At 35.4% G+C, this 15,266-nt stretch overlaps 3 protein-coding genes across 9 annotated transcripts in view; 2 read left to right on the top strand and 1 right to left on the bottom strand.

Moving 5' to 3' along the window:
- The first annotated feature begins 702 nt into the window (after nt 1–702).
- On the top strand, nt 703–6,782 carry LOC116015673 (protein SULFUR DEFICIENCY-INDUCED 1-like). 5 transcript variants are annotated; one of them, XM_031255824.1, is made up of 9 exons: nt 703–1,744; nt 1,849–1,962; nt 2,205–2,452; nt 2,754–2,886; nt 3,023–3,185; nt 3,602–3,755; nt 5,400–5,458; nt 5,557–5,712; nt 6,185–6,782. In XM_031255824.1, exons 5-9 carry the CDS (start codon nt 3,087–3,089, stop codon nt 6,605–6,607), a joined length of 891 nt encoding a protein of 296 aa, XP_031111684.1. In that variant the 5' UTR covers nt 703–1,744; nt 1,849–1,962; nt 2,205–2,452; nt 2,754–2,886; nt 3,023–3,086; the 3' UTR covers nt 6,608–6,782. The 5 variants fall into 5 exon arrangements, with proteins under 5 accessions (XP_031111684.1, XP_031111681.1, XP_031111680.1 ...); XM_031255821.1 differs by lacking the exons at nt 5,400–5,458; nt 5,557–5,712; nt 6,185–6,782 and adding exons at nt 3,913–4,068; nt 4,541–5,138 and having other exon boundaries at nt 703–1,380; nt 1,682–1,744; nt 3,602–3,814; XM_031255820.1 differs by lacking the exons at nt 5,400–5,458; nt 5,557–5,712; nt 6,185–6,782 and adding exons at nt 3,913–4,068; nt 4,541–5,138 and having other exon boundaries at nt 703–962; nt 1,682–1,744; nt 3,602–3,814.
- Nucleotides 6,783–10,852: 4,070 nt separating this feature from the next.
- Nucleotides 10,853–13,338, top strand: LOC116015672 (protein SULFUR DEFICIENCY-INDUCED 1-like). Of its 3 annotated transcripts, none has more exons than XM_031255818.1 (5): nt 10,853–11,097; nt 11,212–11,424; nt 11,576–11,731; nt 12,675–13,064; nt 13,171–13,338. In XM_031255818.1, exons 1-5 carry the CDS (start codon nt 10,948–10,950, stop codon nt 13,204–13,206), a joined length of 945 nt encoding a protein of 314 aa, XP_031111678.1. In that variant the 5' UTR covers nt 10,853–10,947; the 3' UTR covers nt 13,207–13,338. The 3 variants fall into 3 exon arrangements, with proteins under 3 accessions (XP_031111678.1, XP_031111676.1, XP_031111677.1); XM_031255816.1 differs by having other exon boundaries at nt 10,859–11,097; nt 12,648–13,064; XM_031255817.1 differs by having other exon boundaries at nt 10,860–11,097; nt 12,648–13,055.
- A 1,232-nt stretch (nt 13,339–14,570) lies between these two features.
- The window catches only part of LOC116015674 (vesicle-associated membrane protein 721-like), a 4,798-nt gene continuing 4,102 nt past the window's right edge, over nt 14,571–15,266 (bottom strand). Inside the window, exon 5 of the mRNA XM_031255825.1 lies at nt 14,571–14,920. Coding sequence (XP_031111685.1) covers nt 14,810–14,920 — 111 coding nt within the window. The 3' untranslated portion in view covers nt 14,571–14,809. The remainder of the gene's footprint in view (nt 14,921–15,266) is intronic.

Below are 15,266 nucleotides of genomic sequence, written 5' to 3' on the forward strand. Positions count from 1 at the left end.
GGTTAGGAATCATCTGCATTTATGTTGTGATTAGTGACTGGTCGTACGATGCTAATGCTCTGCCAAAATGGTCACTCTCATTGTTATTTTTAAAAGAAAAATGGATTATGGTAGGCTGGATCAAATTTAATATCAAATAATTATGATAAAGAAATTTAGTATTGTTGGGGTTATAATATCTAGGTAGATCTAATAACCCAATATTATCTACTCTTGTTTTGTTCTAGAAAAGTGCCAAGGCCTCGATAGTATGACTCACAAAGAGTGTCAACTGTCAAGCACAACTTGAGAATGTAGTTGAGTGGCAAGAAACTCATTTATTCTTAACTAAATAGTAAAGGTTCGATTCAAAGGTTAAAAGTTAAGAACTAGTGGCCAATCTTATTTACTCTTTAAGTCGTGGCCAATCTTATTTACTCTTTAAGTCTCTCCATTCTCCATTCACTTGAGTAAATGTCTTTTGATTGTAGTTAAAAAAATTTAGATTGGTACTAAAAAAAAAAATTAGATTCATATCAAATTTGTTTACAAACACACAAAATTTTACATTGTTTTATGTAATTAATTTTAATGAAATTGATAATTTATGAAAAAAAAAAACCTCCAAAATCATGAGAAATTAAAATTTAAGAGGGGACCCCTGTGGTGGTTATTTTGTTAACGAACTCTGCTTAACTGTTTTTTTATTGCCCTTCCCCAACCCTCCTCTCAAATTCTTACGGATCGGGGTTTAAGGCGCCATGGATAGATACAAAAAGGTCGAAAACCACAAAGCCGAATCCGCCATTAACGAGAATACGCTTAAGATTTACGTTGAAGGGAGTCGTGTGATTTTGTTTTAGTTTTTTGTTGATTATTCGTAGTCCAGTGTTCTGAGTTGTTGCACGTTTGTAGAAAATTTCAGTTGCGGCTATTGTTTGGAGTTTGGATGCTTTAAGTACTGTTTATGCGTCGATGCTGCTGTAATTTCCGATTCTCATTATTTGTTTCAAATGAAATGGTATACTGTAGCATAGATAATAGTTACTCAGTATCTGTTAACCGAAGACTTATGAAGTTGTGGCTGTGAGGAGAAAATATAGATCTATGCTCTCTTTCTAGTAGTAATTGGTATATAACATATGACTAAATTTGATTGGATTAATTTAAATTCAGGGTTATTGATTACTTGATGTTTATCTGAATTGTGGTTGAGAATACTGTGTGTGTGTGTGTGCTTGGGTTGCTGTTGTTCTCTAGCTGTATTAATTTCTGTGGTGGTTTGAGGTTCAATGCTGTTGTCATCATCATTTGGTAATAACATTGTAATTCTGGGAGCGATTTATTGGCCTTCTTGGTTTTCCATGGTATCAATCGCCTTGTCTACAGAGAACTCTCCGGGTAAATTTCTTCTGAGTGATAGGGATTGAGAGGAGCTAGAGATTTGATTTTCTTAGTAACCAAGATAGAGCAAGAGCAGATCTAGGCTAAAAATTCCCATTGGCTTGTTCTGGTTTTGAACTTGCTGCCTGAAACAAACAACCTGAACTATTGTTTCAAATTATCCATTTCCTGTGACTGCAAGCTCATTTGATTCCCTTTTTGTTGAGACTGTTTTTGATATCCATCCATTTTCTGTACTTCTTCCTTTATGTATTGACTACACTTCTATTCTTTGGCTGACTAAAACCTATCTGCATAGGTATCAAGCTCCATCTTATGTACCAATCACAACCGCAACCTCCTAGACAATCTGGTAACGAAGGTGAAGACCTCAACCCACACTACACATAAAAAGGAGTATATTGTGAACATATATATCAAAATATATTGATAAGCTTTTCAACTCCAATTTAATTTCGTTTATAGATTTTTATGGTCGTGGTAGAGGGAGGGGAAGGGGTTGGGGCAGTGGTGGATATGGGAATCATCAGGGAGAGTACCAAAGGAATTTCCAGGGAGACTATGAAGGGAACTATCAAGGTAATTTGATTTAGTCTATTTAATTATAGTGTGTTTGCTGTCTAATATTTAACACCTTGTTCTTGCAGCAAATAGTGGGTACACAAACTGGGGACAAGGTGGTTTACTTTTGAATTAATTGACATATATTCTCCAATATCTCATGTGCTCATTATATTCATTTATGTTTTTAGAACTCATACCACTATACAGATAACAATTCAACATAAGTAATATAATTGTATTATTGTGCTTTCCTATAGGATCCGGGTATAGAAGAAGCAGATATTCAGGTGTTTTGATTTAACGAAAAAAGTTCGCAATCACTATCTGAAATTTAGGTGATAGAGGCCATGGCCGAGGCCACGGTAGGATGGGCAACCATGGTCCAAGGGATGGTGGCAATCAAGCATAGCCTTTGTTGGATCTGAGGCTTGCCTTGCCTTATGTCAGGAGTCTGTTCTATAATGCACTTGTTATCACAGGCAAAAATGTTTGTGTATATTCCAAGGTAAAGTAGAGTTCATTGGTATCTTCCATGTTTTTAGATAGAATTGTTTTTAACTATTTGAAATTATACTTTTTACTCTTTGACGCAACAATCAATCATTAATTAATTCATACTTTAAAATTCCTTATCTGATCTGTCTTGAAGCTTTCGAGGCATCAAAAAATGAAATTTTCTTTTATTGATATTACAATATGATAATAATTATCTGTATATTATAATAATTGGGTATTCTTTCAAAACAAAATTGAAAAATTTGGGTACTTATCTGATGATATTTCACTAATACATATAATGTGGACAGATTGGGCAGAACTTGGACGGGGAATATGTCCAGATTCACCAATGCACTTAGGCGACTGAGTATTATATAACATTGAGAGAGACAGCAACGCCTCACAGTTTCTATCTTCTTCATCTCATCACCACCTCTGTAGGTACTCCATCTTCAACACTCTACCTAGCTAGCTCATCCATACCTACTTAATTTCTTCATTATATTGTAATAAGTTATATACATATTATTAGTTTATTAATCAAACTACTCCTGATCAAATTTGACCGACCAAACAGAGATACAAATAAAAAAGAGAAAGCACCAAGGTACGAGGAACTCAGATCGAGAAATATACTGGAGATGGAAGCTTCAGTTGTAAATCATCCTCAGCTAATGCTTTATGCCATTCCTAAAGTCCCTTCCGGCGATGGTCCCTATGTTCGAGCCAAGTATGCTCAGGTAAACTCGTTTTTAGAAGTACAATAATATGTATGCATGTATACAGCGAGAATTATATGAGAACCATACCTTAGGTGAGGATGTGAGAACTGCATAAGTGTACGCAATCTATTATACGAATACTCACCCAATTACTATTGGGTTTCTATCGTCCTCTAATATGCTTAGGAGTAGATTGTGTGCACTCATGCATTAGTTTGCAGGTTTTCACTTAAGATATGGTTATCATATGTATATATGCACTAATGTAAGCTTAATATGAATTTGCTTGCATGTTGCATTCATAGCAGATTTAGCCTCTAATTTTATGATTTTACAATTGTATTAATACTTTGTTTATCAATTGTTTAAATAGGTTGTATTAGAAGTTTGTTTATAATATTGTGTAACATTTTTTTTGGTATGTGTATATCTAGTTGGTTGAGAAGGATCTGGAAACAGCAGTAATATGGTTCTGGAAGGCCATAAACGCAGGAGATAGAGTAGGGAGTGCCCTGAAAGACATGGCAGTAGTGATGAAACAGTTGGATCGCTGTGAAGAAGCCATTGAAGCCGTCAAATCTTTTCGAGGTCTCTGCTCATTCCAGTCCCAAGATTCCTTCGATAATGTTCTTCTAGATCTATACAAGGTAGTTAATTAATCCTCCTAACTACCAACGTAACGACATAAGCAAAGTGATTTGTTAATTACAGATTTTCAGTAACATATGTTTATATATATATGCAGAAATGTGGGAAGGTGGATGAACAAATAGTGTTGTTAAAGCAGAAGCTGAGAAAGATATACCAAGGGAAGGTCTTCAATGGCAGACCAACGAAGACAGCTCGCTCCCATGGCAAAAAGTTTCAGGTTTCTGTCAAGCAAGAGACAGCCAGAATACTGGTACAGTGCGTTAATTAGGTTATTAATTGTTTCCTTAACTCAATAACCACCCACCCTAGCTCTTCCCTTGCTCAAAACGATATATATATATTTTAAAAATCATTAAATAATATATTTTTCATTTTCGTAATTTGTTATTTATTTTTTTTTTGAAAAGGCGTAATTTGTTAAATTAGAAAATATTTTATCTTAAGTGAAAACTTTTATTTTTATAAATTCATCGAAATGGACAAAGAACATGGAAGAAAAACATCGGGCACCTCAAAAGATATTTTCGAAAAGACATAATCTGGAACACATACAAAAAGAGTTCATAGTACTGAAATTTCGAGTGTTGAATTAATCAATCTTTAAAATAATGATCGCAGGCTCTAAGGTAAATGAATTAATTTTATACTATGCATGATCGGTTATTGATTTGCTACTAATTCATTTTGATTAACATTAACTAAGTATACATTACACGATGCAGGGTAGTTTGGGCTGGGCCTATATGATGAAGTCCAACTTCATAACAGCAGAAGTGGTGTACCGTAAGGCCCAAATGATCGACGCCGACGGCAACAAAGCGTGCAACCTGGCCTACTGCCTCATCAAACAATCCCGCCACGACGAGGCCCGATTCTTTCTGGAACAAGTATCGAGCGGCAGATACCCGGGCTCGGACGAACCCAAAACGAGAGCCCGGCTCGAGGAATTGCTTTCGGAGTTGGACTCGGTACAGCCCCCATGCTTCATGCAAAACCTTCCCGCCGGTCCCGGGCTCGGGCTGGAGCTGGACCACGATTTTCTCGCTGAGCTCGATGGGGTGATGAGCGAGTGGGGTCCACCCAGATCAAGAAGGTTGCCGGTCTTTGAAGCCATCACTCCAATCAGAGATCAGCTGGCTTGTTAATTTTTAGTAGTATAAAAACAAAACTGTGAATATTATATTAGTTTGGGAAGTAGTGGAAAGCATAAGGGGGCTCCAAGTTCTGTTGCATACTTGCATGTAGACCTATTGTATGTCCAGGTTCATCTGTTTGAATAATAATAATTACTCCAAGGAAGATGATGATCCAAACTGCAGATATATCAGGCTGCCTTTCCTGCAAGCACGTCTCTCATCTCTACAGTAGTAGACTAGCGCATATTATATCGTGGACCGTGGTCCACAATGCATTGTGGACCGCGGTCCCAAAACGACGTCGTTTTGATTAATGAAATAGACGGATGAATTCGCGCCACTCACTTTCTTTTTATATATACTGCACTTTCTTTTCATATATACTGCACTTTCTTTTCAACACAACTGCAGTTCCCTTTCAACACAACTGCAGTTANTTTTCGAGGTCTCTGCTCATTCCAGTCCCAAGATTCCTTCGATAATGTTCTTCTAGATCTATACAAGGTAGTTAATTAATCCTCCTAACTACCAACGTAACGACATAAGCAAAGTGATTTGTTAATTACAGATTTTCAGTAACATATGTTTATATATATATGCAGAAATGTGGGAAGGTGGATGAACAAATAGTGTTGTTAAAGCAGAAGCTGAGAAAGATATACCAAGGGAAGGTCTTCAATGGCAGACCAACGAAGACAGCTCGCTCCCATGGCAAAAAGTTTCAGGTTTCTGTCAAGCAAGAGACAGCCAGAATACTGGTACAGTGCGTTAATTAGGTTATTAATTGTTTCCTTAACTCAATAACCACCCACCCTAGCTCTTCCCTTGCTCAAAACGATATATATATATTTTAAAAATCATTAAATAATATATTTTTCATTTTCGTAATTTGTTATTTATTTTTTTTTTGAAAAGGCGTAATTTGTTAAATTAGAAAATATTTTATCTTAAGTGAAAACTTTTATTTTTATAAATTCATCGAAATGGACAAAGAACATGGAAGAAAAACATCGGGCACCTCAAAAGATATTTTCGAAAAGACATAATCTGGAACACATACAAAAAGAGTTCATAGTACTGAAATTTCGAGTGTTGAATTAATCAATCTTTAAAATAATGATCGCAGGCTCTAAGGTAAATGAATTAATTTTATACTATGCATGATCGGTTATTGATTTGCTACTAATTCATTTTGATTAACATTAACTAAGTATACATTACACGATGCAGGGTAGTTTGGGCTGGGCCTATATGATGAAGTCCAACTTCATAACAGCAGAAGTGGTGTACCGTAAGGCCCAAATGATCGACGCCGACGGCAACAAAGCGTGCAACCTGGCCTACTGCCTCATCAAACAATCCCGCCACGACGAGGCCCGATTCTTTCTGGAACAAGTATCGAGCGGCAGATACCCGGGCTCGGACGAACCCAAAACGAGAGCCCGGCTCGAGGAATTGCTTTCGGAGTTGGACTCGGTACAGCCCCCATGCTTCATGCAAAACCTTCCCGCCGGTCCCGGGCTCGGGCTGGAGCTGGACCACGATTTTCTCGCTGAGCTCGATGGGGTGATGAGCGAGTGGGGTCCACCCAGATCAAGAAGGTTGCCGGTCTTTGAAGCCATCACTCCAATCAGAGATCAGCTGGCTTGTTAATTTTTAGTAGTATAAAAACAAAACTGTGAATATTATATTAGTTTGGGAAGTAGTGGAAAGCATAAGGGGGCTCCAAGTTCTGTTGCATACTTGCATGTAGACCTATTGTATGTCCAGGTTCATCTGTTTGAATAATAATAATTACTCCAAGGAAGATGATGATCCAAACTGCAGATATATCAGGCTGCCTTTCCTGCAAGCACGTCTCTCATCTCTACAGTAGTAGACTAGCGCATATTATATCGTGGACCGTGGTCCACAATGCATTGTGGACCGCGGTCCCAAAACGACGTCGTTTTGATTAATGAAATAGACGGATGAATTCGCGCCACTCACTTTCTTTTTATATATACTGCACTTTCTTTTCATATATACTGCACTTTCTTTTCAACACAACTGCAGTTCCCTTTCAACACAACTGCGCTTTCTTTTCATATATACTGCACTTTCTTTTCATATATACTGCACTTTCTTTTCATATATACTGCACTTTCTTTTCATATATACTGCACTTTCTTTTCATATATACTGCACTTTCTTTTCATATATACTGCACTTTCTTTTCATATATACTGCACTTTCTTTTCATATATACTGCACTTTCTTTTCATATATACTGCACTTTCTTTTCATATATACTGCACTTTCTTTTCATATATACTGCACTTTCTTTTCATATATACTGCACTTTCTTTTCATATATACTGCACTTTCTTTTCAACACAACTGCAGTTGTGTTGAAAAGAAAGTGCAGTATATATGAAAAGAAAGTGTAGTATATATGAAAAGAAAGTGAGTGGCGCGAATTCTTCCGTCTGTTTCATTAATCAAAACGACGTCGTTTTGGGGACCGCGGTCCACGATATAAGAACTGGTAGACTAGTAGACGGCAATAACAAAAACACAGTAGATAGTACGGAATATTTTTTATACATAATAATTACACTTTTCGTTTAAATTTTGTGTTTGATTTTATTGATATGAATCGATTGATAAAAATTGACTGAAATGGTTTATAATTAAATTTTTTATGAAATTAAGTTAGTACGGAGTAATGGAGTATTAATATATAACAATATTTATATTTTTTTTTGAAATAAATAACAATATTTATATATTTAAAAAATACATTAAAATACTATTAAATACGGAGTACAAAAAATTAAATTAAATAAACATCAAATAATTTTAACACTCGGTTTAACTTTCCGATCCCCCTCCTATTGCGGTTGTTGGCTTGACGGAAGATTTGCTTGATTAATGATATTTTATTTTATTTTTTGTTAAAAGGTGAATATAGAAAGATACAAACTTAATAATGTGATTTGTAAATACCACTTTTTGTCCTTTATATAGGGATTAGAGGGGAGACACGTGTCGGGTGCTCGGCATGTCCTCCACGTACCTTGAGATTGGGCGGTGTAATTAGGCTTACCACGTGTTCCGATCGACGCCCCGGCCGGATGAGGTCAAGAAGTCTACACAAGGAGACTGATAAGTTTATTTGGTAATGAAATCGGGAGGTCTACTACTAATATGATGAGACCGGTAAGTCGGGCGCGTAAAAGCTTATGTTTTAAACTATTAGCCTTGTGCTCAAATGACATGTAGTGGATCTCCCATACGGAAGCTCATGAGATCGAGGCTCAGTGGAGGCGATACTAACTCTACGGGAGGTTATGAGATTGAGCCTCAGTGGAGGCGATACTAACTCTTTGTGCTGAGTTAGTTGTATGAACAGATACTACACTGTAATAGAGTAAGTTGTATTAAAAAAAAAAAAAAAAGCTTATGTTTTATATTTTTTCTCCTCCGACCGTTGGTTTCTTTTTTCTTTTTTTTTCTTTTTATTTTTTAATATTTTTTTATTTTGTTCTCTCTCCTACTTGGCAACCTAAAAATCTACAGAAAAATCTCAACAAATGAGGATAAGAGCGCAAATTATACTGTGGACCATGGTCCACAATGCATTGTGAACCATGATCATGGCTGATACTGCAATTGTGTTGAACGGATACTGCAGTTGTGTTGAAAAGATATTGCAGTTGTGTTGAAAGGAAACTGCAGTTGTGTGGAACAGAGCTCGTTCATCCGTTCAACACAACTGGAGTATCCGTTCAACACAACTGTACTTCCAGACGAATGAAACGACCTCTGTTCCGCGCAACTGCAGTTCTCTTTCGATACAACTACAGTATCCTTTCAACACAACTGCAGTATCAGTTCAACACAATTGCAGTATCAGCCATGACCCATGGTCCACGGTATAACGACTGGGATAAGAGCATCCCCAATAGTTGTAGTTTTTTATGAGTTTTTGCAGGTGTGATTATGAAAGAGAAGATTAAAGGGAATGAAAAAAAAAAAAACAATTTTTGTTAGAAGTAAAGATTTACGCATCTGGCTAGACACGAGATGTGCTCCTCACACAAGATAATTTTGCTTTTTCTTTTTATTGGTGGGGCCCACAGATTAGACAAAAACTAAATTTACTCTATCTCCTCCCCATAAACATTGCCTCTTAAAAAATCACTCCAAAAATCACCATTGTTGTTGCATGTTTTGTATTTTCAAAAGAGACTTTATAAAACGAGGGTAAGACAACGAAAACCCTATTCAAGTTCTCTCTTCTCTGGTTTTCTTCATGGCCGCCGCCTCCGTGAAGCAAGCGGATCGGAGGCGGCGTCCGATCGTCTTCCCTTGCTGCCATCTCCACCTCAGGCAGCGTTCATCTTCATTGTCTTTTTTGCATTCACTGTTTTCTCCTCCATCTCCACCGCTACCGGTCATTACTCTCTTATTTTCGCACTGTTTCCCTTTGCTTTGTTTTATTGGTTTAATTTTGTTTGAAGTTTTTGTGTTTTTCCTCTCGTTGTTTTGACGAGTTTCTTCCTCTCGTTTACTTGGCGAGTTCTTTTTTCATAATGCGTGAAACGATAAAACTAGTCATAGCGTACGTGAATCTCATCCTGGGTGACAAACATGACAATGAAAAAGAGACTCTTATGAACTATGATATGCAGTTCAGCCCGATGGAGATATTGTCATTGGATAGAAGAATGGTGATGGAGATATTGTCAATGGATAGAAAAATGGAAATAGATACTCAGGTGGTGTGCAAGACTATTCAACCAGTGTCAGTCTTGGATACGTTTGACCAAATCATTAAAGAAGCTTTAAGTTCCTTCAAAGAATTCAGCTTCAAAAAAAAAAAGAGACTTTATAATTTCACTCTTTGGTAAATGAAGAACGTATAAATAAAATACGATATAATAAATTAAGAATTATAGTAAAGATTCTAAAACAATTATGGCCTGTTTGGTTGGATGTAGTTTGGGAGGAATTGCAATTCATTGAATTGCAATTCAGTGAATTTCCAAACTACAGTGTTTGGTTGGAGGGAATTGCAATTCCGCAGAATTGCAATTCCCTCCAAATGATGAATTGCAATTCATGGGGTACCCCCATGAATTGCAATTCGGTGGAGAGGAGGGACAATTTGTTGGTGTAAAGACAATTTTGCCCCTCCTCCTATACCCTTTGTCTTTTTTTAAAAAAAATTTATTTATAAATTTGAAATAATAATAATAATAATAATAATTATTATTATTATTTTGAAAGAATTATTATTATTATTATTTTGAATGAATTATTATTATTATACTTATTATTATTATTATTAATTTTTGAAAGAATTATTATTATTATTATTATTATTATATTATTATTATTACTACTACTACTGTTACTACAACATCTACCACACTATAAGAGCATTTTAGTCATTTTGTCACTTTTTACCTTTCAATTCCCTGTAATCCTATTTCTAAATACCAAACACTGTAATTCCAATTCCTACTTTATTCATTGAATTGTAATTCCACAGAATTACAATTCTTTTTCACCCTAATTCCTTCCTCCCAACCAAACGCCTGGAGTATTATTTTTCACTTTTTTGAATTGGATTGAGATGATGTTATCACCGATTGGTTTTGACTGCTCTAGCCTCAATCTACCGCATCCGAAGCAAAAGAATGTAGACGGGAAAGCAGACCATGTTCATTATAAAAAGCTTGGTCAAAGTCGTCAATAATTTAAAAGCATATCAAAGGTCGAGTAGCCCTTCCGTGGGTCCTCTGTATGAAGGAGACAACAGCTGTAATCTGTTTATACCATTCTATCTTCTAATTAATTCAGTCAAATAGCAGGATATATATCAACTCCGATCCATACACATTGCTCTTCTGATCTTCTTTCTAGATTTTTACACTAAATATCTGGTTCATCCATCTCCGGCACCGTACGGCAGCTCACTGTAATATATATATATATATATATAAATGGAGATGGAAGGCGCATCTGGAAGCCATAACAGAAGTTACAGATTTGCAGAAGGAGAAGAAGGTGAGAATACTAAGGAGCATATGTATCATGTGATTCACAAGGTTCCTTGCGGCGATGGTCCTTATGTCCGAGCTAAGCATGCTCAGGTTAATCAATCACCACCATCAATTTCATTGATTAGGTTAGGTTTTACTCTAATTTAGTATTGATTTGATTCGGTTATAAGTTAGCTGGATATACTATACATATATGGGGTGTAGTTAGTGGAGAAGGATCCGGAAGCAGCAATAGTGTGGTTTTGGAAAGCCATTAATGCCGGCGATAAAGTCGAGAGTGCTCTAAAAGACATGGCGGTGGTGATGAAGCAGGTCGATCGTAGCGAGGAAGCCATTGAAGCCATCAAATCCTTCCGAAATCGCTGCCCCTCACAGGCTCAGGACTCTCTCGATAATGTCCTTCTCGATCTATACAAGGTACGCGTAAACAAGCCGATCGATCGAACTCGACTTAATTAGCTTGTTTATGATTCAAATTTTGAACATCATATCGCGCTCAAGTTTGATCGATCTACGACCGTAAACGAGTAAAGTATTCATGAATTCGTATTAAAAACTAACGGTGCAGAAATGCGGGAAAATGGAAGAACAGATAGCGTTGCTGAAGCAGAAGCTGCGACAGATATACGAAGGGAAGACGTTCCACGGCAGGCCAACCAAAACCGCCCGCTCCCATGGCAAGAAGTTTCAGGTTTCCGTTAAGCAAGAGACCGCCAGAATACTGGTATAGTATATCGTTATATATATATAATTAATTAATATATAACTGCTTTTACTTCCGTCATCATTATTGTCCAGATAGTCGGGTCATTGTCGGCGTAAATTGAACAAAAGTGATTCAATCTGAACCGACTCCGAAATATTCGTTTGATTTTAGTTTCTATTCTTTGTTAAATCGAATAAGAAACTATGTCTTAATTCTTAAATCTATTTGGTTAGCCGTTCATATATCATACTTAAATTTTCATTTTATTCATGGACTAAAAACTATATATTTGATAAATATTTTATAAACTATAAGAATAAGTTAGGTGTAAAACCATATCATGTTTTTAATTAAGATATACTTCTCTATAGATCTACAAAAAGTATTATAATTTATGAACTATATCAAATCATTATATTAATTAGTAAAGGGTGTGTTTGGTTGGAGTATCGAACTTATGATTGGAATCGAATCACATATTTGGCTATTGGAATTAATTTTTACAAAAGTGTTGAAAATGAGAGCAATTTAAAAAAAAAAAAAATCCTTCTTCATATTCATATAAAGGAATATAATGGCTTGTTTCATTCTTTTTTATTTGAATCTCATTCCAAGATACTAGAAATAGTAAACTAAACAGGATACTTGAATTTAAATTCATTAGTAGGGTTAAAAACTCCAAACCAAATGCTCCCGAAGTATATAAATATTTTATTACAATAGGTTAACAAGTGAGAATACACAAGAAAAAGTGCGTACAATGAATTGTACTTTTATATATCATAGAATTGAAGCATATACTTTTTTAATGTACTTTTACATATCACATTTGTGCATGAGCTTTCATACCTGAATGCTATACTACCTGTGCATGCACGTTCATATATATCTGAATATGTATTTTAGAAAACGTGAAATAAGAGGTTTGGTACAGGGTAGTTTGAGCTGGGCCTACATGCAGATGTCGAATTTCATGGCAGCGGAAGTGATATACCGCAAGGCCCAAATGATCGACGCTGATAGCAACAAAGCCTGTAATCTGGTGTACTGTTTAATTAAACAATCCCGGTATGATGAGGCCCGTTCAGTGCTTGAACAGGTTTCCTCCGGTGGCTACCCGGGTTGGGAAGATCCAAAGATTAAAATCCGGGTCGAGAGTTTGATGACCCAATTGGATGCCGTGCAGCCTCCATGCTTCTTATTGCAGGATGATCTCCCCCCAGGCATCGACTTAGAAGATGATTTCGTTAATGGGCTCGATCGCCTCATCGCTGAGTGGGGTCCACCGAGATCCAAAAGGCTGCCCATATTTCAACAGCTCACTCCATTTACAGATGATGAGGTGAGTGAGGTATATATGGCTTAGCTTCTTATATAAACTAATAATTCTCGATCATAATGTAGGTGTTAGTTGGAATTCATTTTATTGATATATTGTGATTAATATTACTTTGCAGAGAGAGAGTCCCGATGTTGATATTGATAAATCATAATAATTTGAGGTGATTATGGAAGCTATTTAAACTTGATTATACTTAAATAGACCTGAGGTTGATTTTTATCGAGTTGGTTGTGATCCTATCTGAATCCTGAATTTGTCTTAATTAAGTACTTAAGTTGAAGGTGAAATGAAATTTAATAGGACGCTGGGGCAAATTATTGTGTCGACCAGCTGTGTAGACTTGAATATAATGTACATTTTTAATATACTAAAAGTACTTACTCTATCCGATTTTGATTGTCTCGTTTGGTCAACGAGGCTTGAGCGAAGTTATTTTTAATTGAATTTTTTTATAATATTAAGTTTAGTATTAGAATATAAAATTTATATATTTAAAAACTACATTAGAAGTATTATTAAACACAAAAAAATAAATTTAAAAATAATTAACAATTACTAAAAAAAATAAACAATAAAGAAAAAATTGATTTGACCAATGAATAGTAAACAACACATGCAAAATGGGACAGAGGGAGTATATTATTTTTGTACTGAATGTACATTATTTGATCATATATATAAAATAATATACTTTTAATCTATTAAAAATGTATTTTTTTTATTTATGATCTACATAACTGTGTTAATCATGGTCCATGTAATAATGATTGGCACACCGGCGGGGGCAATTTATACCGTGCACCCCGTACTAAAATGTTAGGATATGAATTCTGTGTATTCTAGGCAAACATTCTGTGTATTTTAGATAAAGATTATGTATATTATAGATAATGACTTCCCTGGAGTCATTCGCGTCCGCGTCCACTAACATCGAAATGACATCGTTTCCGACCAAGATCCACAGTGCACTGTGGACCCTGGTCCACGATATAACGATTGCCTGACGGGTGAGCTAGTTTTGGGCTTGTGCTAGTCTCAGTGGGTTGATAATAGGTGTGCCTAAAGCAAATGAGTGAGTTAATAGGAGAATTGATCGGATGGGTGTGCTTAAAATGGCAAATTTTTCTTTCAACCGTGATTTACAAGTTCACAAGTGGTGTGAACCATGAATACAAAATATATTTTTAATATATTAAAATATATTATTTGTGTATTTAATGTATACTACGTATTATTTAATAATATGTAAAATAATGTATTTTACATACATAAATAATATATTTTTAATATATTAAAATTGTATATTTTTTTTTTATATTTATAGTCCTTACAATTGCATGGACTGTGGAATAATGATTGGCCTAAAATTGATCAATTGAAAAATGGAGAATGGATGTGCAATCTAATGTGCCCTCTTTCAAAAAAAAAAATGACATTAGCAGCTAGAGAGATTACGCATCCAAACTTTAATTGATGACCAATCTAATGACATTTGGAACCTGAGGTGGAGACGTATGAGGGCATGCAGTGGCCTCTAGTGGATTTTTTATTTTTTTAGAATAAAAGACTAATGCATTAAATCACGACTAAGAATGTCAATAAAAAAAGATGGAGGAATGTCAAGCCATTCCCAGCAATTTGACTCAGAAAAAGTCTCCCAAGCAACAGTGTAAGCAACACAATTCGCAGATCACTTTATAAAAAAGAACTCAACATCATCAATCTCAAATGCTAAAGCTCTAACATCATTGAATTTAATCCTCGCTCCGTCGCAGTATGAAACAGCTACAAATTAGCTTTATTTTCGTTTTCTGTAGCCGCATTTTCTTCCTGGACTTAGTACCCAGTGCCTTGAACTCCTGTGCCTACAACAATGTGTGCATTTGCTTAAGTGAGAATTGAGGACATGAAGAGATCAAAAATTGTTATTATTGACATGAAAAGTAAAATTAGAAAAGGCTTAAAACGATTTTGATTGCACGGAAACGGAAAAACAAGGAAAAAAAATACAAAAACAAAAAATGCACGCTACGAAATGGGTCGAAAGAAAAAAAAAATCGAATATAACAAATATAATTTTGTATTTATAAATAATTTTCTTTAAATATTTATATAAACATTAATTGTTGACTTTGAAATATTTTATACCCAGTATTCTTTTCTTCTTCTTCTTCTTCTTTTTTTTTTTTTTTTTTTTTTTTTTTTTATTTT

This window comes from Ipomoea triloba, chromosome 4 (assembly GCF_003576645.1).
Source record: "Ipomoea triloba cultivar NCNSP0323 chromosome 4, ASM357664v1".
Taxonomy (NCBI): domain Eukaryota; kingdom Viridiplantae; phylum Streptophyta; class Magnoliopsida; order Solanales; family Convolvulaceae; genus Ipomoea; species Ipomoea triloba.

Excerpts from the sequence above, each read along its gene's own strand:
- LOC116015673 (XM_031255824.1), top strand. The coding sequence starts at position 3,087 with ATGGAAGCTTCAGTTGTAAATCATCCTCAGCTAATGCTTTATGCCATT. Across the intron at positions 5,459-5,556 it reads TTCTTCTAGATCTATACAAG|AAATGTGGGAAGGTGGATGA; the intron begins GTAGTTAATTAA and ends ATATATATGCAG. Across the intron at positions 5,713-6,184 it reads AAGAGACAGCCAGAATACTG|GGTAGTTTGGGCTGGGCCTA; the intron begins GTACAGTGCGTT and ends TACACGATGCAG.
- LOC116015672 (XM_031255816.1), top strand. The coding sequence starts at position 10,948 with ATGGAGATGGAAGGCGCATCTGGAAGCCATAACAGAAGTTACAGATTT. Across the intron at positions 11,098-11,211 it reads TCCGAGCTAAGCATGCTCAG|TTAGTGGAGAAGGATCCGGA; the intron begins GTTAATCAATCA and ends TATGGGGTGTAG. Across the intron at positions 13,065-13,170 it reads CAGATGATGAGGTGAGTGAG|AGAGAGAGTCCCGATGTTGA; the intron begins GTATATATGGCT and ends ATTACTTTGCAG.